The sequence below is a fragment of the Rhinopithecus roxellana genome, chromosome 2 (assembly GCF_007565055.1).
Source record: "Rhinopithecus roxellana isolate Shanxi Qingling chromosome 2, ASM756505v1, whole genome shotgun sequence".
Lineage (NCBI taxonomy): Eukaryota > Metazoa > Chordata > Mammalia > Primates > Cercopithecidae > Rhinopithecus > Rhinopithecus roxellana.
This window is the reverse complement of record NC_044550.1, coordinates 184,347,177-184,357,177: the sequence shown is the minus strand read 5'-3', so window position 1 is coordinate 184,357,177 and position 10,001 is coordinate 184,347,177. Positions and strand designations below refer to the sequence as shown.

The 10,001-nt window shown below is 46.1% G+C and overlaps 1 protein-coding gene across 3 annotated transcripts in view; it reads left to right on the top strand.

Annotated features, from left to right (window-relative positions):
- The first annotated feature begins 874 nt into the window (after positions 1-874).
- Positions 875-10,001, top strand: part of MOB1B (MOB kinase activator 1B) — an 83,565-nt gene continuing 74,438 nt past the window's right edge. For 2 of the 3 annotated variants that reach the window (XM_030924883.1, XM_030924891.1), the window contains exon 1: positions 901-1,089. Coding sequence is in view for 1 of the 3 variants with exons in the window: in XM_010384060.2 (XP_010382362.1) it covers positions 1,076-1,089 (14 nt within the window). In the remaining 2 variants the exon portion in view is untranslated. Of the gene's footprint in view, positions 1,090-10,001 lie in introns of all 3 variants that reach the window. The other variant, XM_010384060.2, reaches the window with a different exon arrangement.

The window sequence follows — 10,001 nt, the reverse complement described above, 5'->3', positions numbered from 1 at the left end:
TGGGTACCCATATTTCCCCCCTAAATTGGTAATGCTGTGGTGGCATATTCAAGATATGTGAAGGATTCTTAAACAGAATATAAAGGCTTGCCCTGGGCCCCATAACCCTGTGAGAATAAAAGTCCCTTTGCAAGTGGGTCTGAATAGCTTCTAGCTTCTAGGATGTTCTGTGCGTTAGAATGCTTACAAGCTTTGGCCCCCTAAGTGGTTACACCGATGACCACCCTACCATGCTGGGTTCTGCGGTGAACTGAGCTCAGCTTTCCTCCTTGGCTCGCTTACTTTTCCCAGCTGCTGCTGACAGCCTGGCTTGCCTGTTCAGGTAGTCAGGGACCCTGACCTTCCCCTAGTTCAGGGTTTAAAAATATTACCATAAAAAGAGACCTTGAAAACCCATTTGATCCTTTTCCTCCAAGTCATTCCAATCTGATGAAACTCCCTCCTGTTTTTAAGTGCTAGCAGAGAAAGATGCCATCACCTTTCACTGCCCTTGGCCGGGCACTCACTGTGGGCCTAACTCCGGTGGTAATTCCATCCCTCACTGCGGGACCCTGACATCTCGGAGCGGAAGCCCACTTCCCCCCTGACCTCCGGAGCCCAGATGAGCGTCTCCGAGCGCTCTGCCACGACCCCTAACCGGGTGGACAGAGGGGCCGGGTGGCCCCTGCGCACACGCTGGGCGTAGACCCTGGCAACAGAGAAGACCAGAAGGTGAGGGACCCCAGGCCGCAGTCAGAGGAGAGGGGTGGGCTTGCACCGCTTATCGCGAGAGCTCGTGAGGTGGGGGCGGCCGGGAGCTGGGGAGGGGCGCGCGGAGAGCTTGCAGCCCTGCCCCGCCTCCCTTTCCTTCCCCTCCCCTGGAGTGATTCAAGACGAGCGCTACCCACTTCCGCCCCCTCCGCCTGCCATTGGAACTAGCTGAGCCGAACTAGTTGCGGCCACCGAGCAACCAGGGCTCCGCACCTCCTCCTCCGCCTCCCTGTGTCCTGTTCCATTTGCGTTTTCTCTTCTTTCCTGGCCGACGCCGCTCCGAGGCCTCGCAACCGCCGACCCTGCAGCCTGCACCGCGGCCAACATGAGCTTCTTGTTGTGAGTAGCCAGGCCCCGCACGCGCCGGCTTTGTTCGGGTGGACCTGGGCCCCCGCCCGCTGCCTGCCGCCCACCCTCGTCCCGACCCTCCTCGTCCCGACCCTCCTGGCCCCGCGCTGCCCGGGCCCGTGGTCACCACCAAGCGGGGCCCCGGGACTGCGCGGAGCGCTCCAACTAGTCTAACCGCCGCTTCCCCATCGGGCTGCGAGTACGCTTGGGCTCCTCCAGCCCTGAGGAGGTTCTTCCCTCCCAGCACAGCCCGGGGCCAGCGCCTGGATTCCTTCATCACCCCCGTCTCTGCCTTCGCTCGCATTCCCGGGCTTGTTTGTGCGCTTCTCGTGGGTATCTCCCATTGTCCTGCACAATCCGTCTCCAACCAGTGCCCGGTCGAATGGCTCCGTCGCGGCTGCCCATTGCTCTTTTCTGGGTCCCAAGCACAGAAGATAGACTGTCGTACTTTTCCCTCGTCATCCCAGGACCCTTTTAACTTCCTCTTTCGTCTTAGGGCTGGGAAGTTGGGATGACAAGTTCTGTACTTGTAACACTGAAACAAGGCTGCTTGCGGGTCAGGATCCCTTGGACACAGACTGGGGTCCCCAGGAAAGGGGTCTGGAGCCGCCCCCTTGCTTCCTCGAGGCGCCCTTCCTGCCAGAGTACTTTCCTTAAGAAGACGAGTTTTATCTTTTTAGACAATCAGCAAATAGGTTTTGGATAGTGTGCCCTGCCTAGGTTGATTAGGTTCTCCGAGGAGTTGTTTGGAAAAGCATTTGTAAATGCCAACTTTGGCGTCATATTTAGTGCTGGTCATTATTTCAATTACTTATCGTTTGTTCCAGACGAGTGGGGGGAATGTGGAGAGGGAAGGGCAGAAGGATGGGATGGCCAGATGCGGATATGGAGGCAGTAGATAAGCCTCAGGTCCTCTGAAAACAGGGGTTACACCCTGAGGAATAACTCCTTTGAAGGCTTCGTTGTGATGCACTCATTCCATGTTTAGTCTGTGTTTAGAAAACTAATAAAAACTCAGAGGTTGAAACTCATCCCATATACTCTTTTACTGTTGTGGAGAAATTAGCATTTAAAGATTATTTTCTTATGATTTCCCTTCTTTCCTTGACTAATTATTTTTAGTTATTACATTGACGTCTGAATACTGAGAATTTAATTCACCCTTCTTTTCTTTTCTTTTTTTTTTTTTTTTGAGATGGAGTCTCGCTCTGTCACCCAGGCTGGAGTGCCGTAGCGCAGTCTCGGCTCACTGCAAGCTCCGCCTCCCGAGTTCACGCCTCAGCCTCCTGAGTAGCTGGGACTACAGGCACCCGCCACCACGCCCGGCTAATTTTTTTGTATTTCTAGTAGAGACGGGGTTTCACCGTGTTGGCCAGGATGGTCTCGGTTTCCTGACCTCGTGATCCACCTGCCTCGGCCTCCCAAAGTGCTGGGATTACAGGTGGGAGCCACCGCACCCTGCCAGTTCACCCTTATTTTCACATGCTCACATCTAGAATATTTTTTTTAGGGTGTTTAAGCAAAACTGAACAATCACAGAAGGCTGACCTAGGGGCAGACTTGCTATTTCCAATATGCACAGGGGACCCAGCGTGTGTCAACTTGCCTAAAACATTTAAACTGTGAAAGGGGTTTCTTAGGCTCCTCCTAGAAGTTGATTCTGAGTTTGTCAGATTGGCATAGGGCTAGATCACAGGACTGGGTGACTTTATAAAAAAGTCCTTGTTTCCTATTTTAATTCTTCTTCTTTTTTTTTTTTTTGGAATGGAGTCTCTGTTCTGTTACCCAGACTGGAGTGTGTGGTGGCGTCATCTCGGCTCACTGCAACCTCCGCCTGCCGGGTTCAAGCGATTCTCCTGCCTTAGCCGCCTGAGTAGCTGGGACTACAGGCCAGCGCCACCACGCCTGGGTAATTTTTGTATATTTAGTAGAGATGGGGGTTTCACCATGTTGGCCAGGCTGGTCTCGAACTCCTGACTTCAAGTGATCTGTCCGCCTCGATCTCCCAAAGTGCTGGGATTACAGACGTGAACTACCACGCCTGGGCAGTTTCTTGTTTTAGTTCTAATCACCATATTCAAGCATCTCAGCTTGAAGCTTCTCATCTTGAGCTTAATTTTACGTTGCTAATGTTTAATTTTTTTCAAGAATTTAGAAGCTGTATTCAAAATAGCGCTGTAGATGATGTCCATGATTACTGCTGATGGGCTTGTGTCTAGTAAGCTAAATTGGTTGAAGCAAGGCCGGGCACGGTGGCTCACGCCTGTAATCCCAGCACTTTGGGAGGCCAAGGTGGGCAGTTCACCAGGTCAGGAGTTTGAGATCAGCCTGGCCAATATGTTGAAATCCCGTGTCTACTAAAAATACAAAAATTAGCTGGGCGAGGTGGTGTGCAGGTAGTCCCAGCTACTCGGGAGGCTGAGACAGGAGGATCACTTGAACCCGGGAGGTAGAGGTTGAAGTGAGATGAGATCGTGCCACTGCACTCCAGCCTGGGTGACAGAGCGAGACTCCATCTCAAAAAAAAAAAAAAAAAAAAAATTGGTTAAAGCAGGGAAGAGCCATATTTGGCTGAAACTAGGGGATGGAGAAGGTTCTGATGCTATTTTTTGAATACAAATACAGTAGTGTCCTATTTTTACATGGCTCAGTATTTAATAGATTCAGAAGTGTGGTGGATTAGTTCATTTCTCCTGAAGGTTAGTAACTACAAAAGAAATCTTGCTGTAACTAATGTATATAGCACCTTAGAGCATTTGCACTGTTTGGAGCACAATTTTTCAGTTAGGTTACATCTATCTAGCATTTGATATATTCTCAACATATTTAGCCCATGTGCTTGACAATCAGAAAAGTTAATTCAACATTTTTGGTTTTGGTCTTTGCCCACCATCAATTAAAAATACAAAGTGAACACCACATAGAAATGATTATTATTGGAAGTGAAAGAACAAAGCTTTGGTTATTTCATCTATTTGTTATTTGATAGAACTGTCTGAATACTGTTTTTTTGTTTTTGTTTTTGTTTTTTTATTTTTTGAGACAGGACCTCACTCTGTCGCCCAGGATGGAGTGCAGTGGCATGGTCACAGCTAAATATAGCTTTGACTTCCCAGGCTCAGGTGATCCTTTTATCTGAAACCCCCTCCCCACCACAAGTAGCTGGTACCACAGGTATGTGCCACTATGCCTGGCTGATTTTTTTTTTTTTCAATAGAGTCAGGGTTTTGCCATGTCACCCAGGCTGGTCTCCTGGGCTCAAACAATCCACTCATCTTGGCCTTCCAAAGGGCTGAGATTACAGGTGTGAGCCATCGCACCTGGCCGTCTGAATACTATTTCTTTACCAACAGATGAGCAGAGAAGGAAAGAGTTACAGCTTAGGAGTTAAATACAAATATTTTCCTCCCATTCTTGAAAGCTTATTGGGAAGCCTACTGTCAGTGGATGGAGCAGAGGAAATAAGGGCAATGCAAGATAGGGCTGCAAAGGTGGTGACTCATAACTCTTGAGGCCTCTAAGATAGAAGGAAAGAATTACTACTGATTTTTAAAAGGTGCACTGTGGGCCGGGCGCGGTGACTCCTGCTTGTAATTCCAACACTTTGGGAGGCTGAGGTGGGCGGATCACTTGAGCCCAGAGTTCCACACCAGCCTGGACAACATGGCAAAACTCTGTTTCTACCCCAGAAATACAAAAATTAGCCAGGTGTGTGGCAGTGTGAGCCTGTAGTCCCAGCTACTCTGGGGGCTGAGGTGGAAGGGTCATCGGGGCCTGAGGAGATTGAAGACATCAAGGCTGTAGTGAGACATAATCACGCCACTGCACTCCAGCCTGGCCCATAGAGAGTGAGACATTGTCTTTAAAAAAAGGCCGGTTGTGGGGCGTCGTGGCTCAGGCCTGTAATCCCAGCACTTTGAGAGGCCGAGGTGGGTGGATCACTTGAGGTCAGGAGTTCGAGACCAGGCTGACCAAGAAATGAAACCCCATGTCTACTAAAAATAAAAAAATTAGCCAGGCGTGGTGGCGGATGCCTGTAATCCCAGCTACATGGGAGACTGAGTAGGAGAATCACTTGAATCCGGGAGGCGGAGGTTGCAGTGGGCCAAGATTGTGCCACTGCACTCCAGCCTGTACGACAGAGTGAGACTATCTCAAAAAAAGAGAGAAAACAAAATTGCTGTGCCAGGCACTGATGTAGATGTTGGGCACCATTTGTGACAAAAGAGAAAAAATCGCTGCATTGGTGGGACTTACGTTCTGGTAAGTATCTGTAAATACTGAACATCAATAAATCATGTAGTATGGCAGAAGGTTGTAAGTGCCATGAAACAAAGGAGAGCAGGGTATAGAGATTTTTGGATAGGGAGTTGAGACAGATTAGGGTAATCCCCAGAGTGGGTTCCCAGATCATCTGCAGGAATAATACCTTTGTGTAGCTTTTGTATAAACGCTCAGGATAAATTTGCACTGCATATGTGGGTCTGGCTGGGACAGAGCTTTGGTTGTGCTGCAGGTTGGCCTCTGTGTATCTTCAGATTAAGGTAAACTCTCATGGTAGATACTGGAAACTTCACAGGGACCTCATTTAATTTTGTGGACTCAAATCTTTTAAACACATCCTTAGCACCTGCTGTGTGCCAGGCATTGAGGAAGATATGAGATTCCAGAGATGGTGGATGGTATATAGTCATCTATGACAGATGCAGTACAATCATGGGGGCCCATAGTATGTGTAGCAATTTGTTCTACTTAGGCTTTAGGAAAGTTTCATGAAAGAAGTGGGTGATAATTAATGGAAGGTGAACAGGAGCTCTCTAAGAAGACAAGGGGAAGTAGGAGATTATAGTCAGAGGAAACATCTTTGAGTCAAGAATTTGCCTGTGAATTGTTCACTTTCTTGTTTGTGGAAGAGGCCATAGAATTTTGGAGCTAACAGGGGTCTATTAGTAACATGGCCTGCTTACTTCTTTTAGCTAAAGAGGCAAAAATCACCAGCTTCGGGTTGGTGGCTAATTATTGGCCTGGGGACAATTGGTCTTTTGACATAGGGGTTTTTCTTTCCTGACATTTTATGCATATGAAAGGCAGGGAAATTGAGGATAAAAGTGAGTTCTGAGTAATCATTCAAAAAGTATATTGCATGTTCTGTAAGTTTCTAGCATTTTTAAGTTATGGGTCTCTTTTGACTAATGGAATTCTGAAAAAAAAATTTGACTTGGAAAAGACCAAAGTGTAATTTCCTAATGTGAGGCTCCTTATTTGGAACGGAGTTAAAACAAGTACATTTAACTTTTTCTTGTTAAGAGACAGTGTCAGCCAAGGGCTGGTGGCTCACGCCTATAACCCCAGCACTTTGGGAGACTGAGGGGTTGGAACCTTGAGCCCCAGACTTTGAGAACAGCCTGGGTAACATGGCAGAACCCCCATCGCTACCAAAAACATTAGCCAGGTGGTGGTGGTGCTCAGCTGCTTGTGAGGCTGAAGTGGGTGGATTGCTTGAACGCAGGAGGCAGAAGCTGCAGTGAGCCAGGATTGCACCATTGCACTCCAGCCTGGGTGACAGAGTGAGACTCAGTCTTAAAAAATAATTTAAAAAGAGACTGGGTCTTCCTGTGTTGCCCGCACTGGCCTCAAACTCATAGGCTCAAGCAGTCCTCCCACCTCAACCTCCAGAGTAGCTGAGATTATAGGTGCATGCTACCACACCTGGCTACAGTTAACTTATAAATGAAAGTCTGTAGGAAAGGTGATTTGGGAATGTGAATGACTGAACCAGATCAATTTCTTCTTTCTTTCTTTTTTTTTTATGTCAACAATGAAAGCTGAACTATGTCTATTTCTGTACAGGGAGAAACAAATGGATTGGGAAAGGAAGGAAGAAAGGAAGGAAATACTTACTGAGCACTGTGCTACATACCTTCCATTTGTCATTCTTAAGATTAGCAATTTAGTCTGGGCGTGGTGGCTCATGTCTGTAATCCCAGCAGTTTCGGAGGCTGAGGCGGCTGGATCATGAGGTCAGGAGTTTGAGACCAGCCTGGCCAACATGGTGAAACCCTTTCTTTACTAAAAGTACAAAAAAATTAGCTAGACATGGTGGCACGTGCCTGTAGTCCCAGCTACTCAGGAGGCTGAGACAGTAGAATTGCTTGAACCTGTGCGGTGGAGGTTGCAGTGAGCCGAGATCATGCCACTGCACTCTAGCTTGGGCAGCAGAGTGAGACTTCATCTTTAAAAAAAAAAAAAAAGATTAGCAATTTAGCAGCACTTTGGGAGGCAGAGGTGGGTGGATCATGAAGTCAGGAGTTCAAGACCAACCTGGCCAACATGGTGAAACCCTGTCTCTACTAAAAATACGAAAAATAGCTAGACATAGTGGCGAGCACCTGTAATCTCAGCTACCTGGGAGGCTGAGGCAGGAGAATCGTTTGAACCTGGGAGGTGGAGGTTGCAGTGAGCCGAGATTGCACCATTGCACTCCAGCCTGAGCTACAGAGCGAGACTCCGTGTCAAAAAAAAAAAAAAAGCAGTTTGGGAAAAGAGACTCATGATAGTGCTATGTTTATATGTGTCTGTCTCTGCCTCCCTGTCTCTCTGTCTGTTTCTCACTTCCCCCCAAACCCCAAAAGCCAGCATCTTGTTTTCAGGCAAATTATTTAACTGATTTTAATGCTTCAGCAGCCTCACCTTTAAAAAAAATTAATAATTTAAAATAATAATCAAATAGGCCAGGCGTGGTAGCTCATGCTTGTAATCCCCAGCACGTTGGGAGGCTGAGGCGGAAGGATGGCTTGAGCCAATTTGAGTTATAGTGAGCTATACTTGCGCCAGTACACTCTAGCCTGGGTGACTGAGCAAGATCCCTGACTCTAAAAAGAAAACATAAAAAAAAAAAAAACAATAATAGTTCATTGAGTGTTTACTATGTGCCAGAGACAAAGTGTTTTAAATAGTTACCTATAGTTCAGTAACTAGCAGGAATCCTGTTTTACAGATAAGGAAACTAGCACAGAGAGGTTACATATTTTATCAAAATCATGTAGCCAGTAAATAGGGTAGCTGGAATTTTGAGTCCTGGAAGTCTAGGTCCAGAGATCCTGTCTTAATACTTCTTTTTTTTTTATTTTTTTTGAGACAGAGTCTCGCTCTGTCACCCAGGCTGGAGTGCAGTGGCACAGTCTTGGCTCACTGCATCATCCGCCTCGCCGGTTCAAGCAATTCTCCCTGCCTCGGCCTCCCAAGTAGCTGGGATTACAGGCTCCCTCCACCATTACAGGTGCCCTCCACCATGCCTGGCTAATTTTTGTTAGTAGAGACAGGGTTTTCACCATATTGGCCAGGCTGGTCTCAAACTCCTGACCTCAGGTGATCCACCCACCTCGGCCTCCCAAAGTGCTGGGATTACAGGTATGAGCCGCCACGCCTGGCCTTTTTTTTTTTTTTGGAGACAGAGTTTTGCTCTGTCACCCAGTCTGCATTGTAGTGGTGTGATCTCGACCCACTGCAAACTCCCGGGTCCAGGTCTGCCGGGTTCAGGTGACTCTGCTGCCTCAGCCTACTGAGTATCTGGGACTACAGGCGTGCACCACCACGCCCAGCTAATTTTTGTATTTTTAGTAGAGATGGGGTTTTGCCATGTTGACCAGGCTGGTCTTGAACTTCTGGCCTCAAGCAGTCTGCCTGCCTCGGCCTCCCAAAGTGCTGGGATTATAGGTGGGAGCCATTACGTCCAGCTGATCCTGCCTTATACTATCTTATCTATAATTAACAAAACCATATATATATATATGTAGATGTATATACACACATACACACACATGCGTGTATATACATATATACACATGTACATATATGTATATATGTGTGTGTATCTATCTGTTTTTTCTCCAAGCTGATATTCAAGTAGGCCTTGCTATTAAGAGAAGTCTTCAGTTACCAGGTGTTATTGTCTCATGCTGCTGGGACTCTTTTCTAAGATTCACCAATAATACACTAGTAGAAGATACAATAGTAACTTTTAAATTAATATAATATTCAAGTATTTTTAACCTTTATCTTTAGTGTAAAAATAATATACATGTTGGAGAAATCACTAAATAATGGTAGGAAAAGGAAGAAAATAAAAATCATTCATAATCACACCTTCGGAGACAACTGTTGTTTGTATTTAGGGATATAACTACTTCTGAATCTTTTTTTTTTTGTTTTGAAACAGAGCCTCTCTCTGTCACCCAGGTTGGAGTGCAGTGGAATGATCTCAGCTCACTGCAACCTCCACCTCCCGGGTTTAAGCAGTTCTCCTGCCTCAGCCTCTAGAGCAGCTGGGACTACAGGCGCCCGCCACCACACCCGGCTAATTAATTTTTGTACTTTTAGTAGGCATGGGGTTTCACCATATTGGCCAGGCTGGTCTCGAATTCCTGACCTTGTGATTCGCCTGCCTCGGCCTCCTAAAGTGCTGGGATTACAGGCGTGAGCCACCATACCTGGCTAACTTCTTCTGAATCTTTTTTATTGCTTTTTTGTTTGTATGTATTTAAAAATATACAAATGGATTTCCACTGTACATAGATCAGGTTTTTTACTTGTAAATTTTTTTTATGCTAGAGAATAGACTTCTGTAACATCATTTTGAATGGCTGATGACCAAGTATTATCTTACAGTTTTTTATCTGACAACCCAATAAAAAAGGATATCATATATTATATCCTTTAATATATTCTCCTCTGTAAGGTTATTTTGCTTTTTTCTTTTTTCTTTATTATTGAATATATATAATGTAATACAACATATAAAAAGATATGTATATATATATTATATCTTTGTATATAATATGTGTTATCCTTTTTAATATGTTGTATTTTTGAGGGGAACATGGGGAGTGGAAGTGAACATGGTC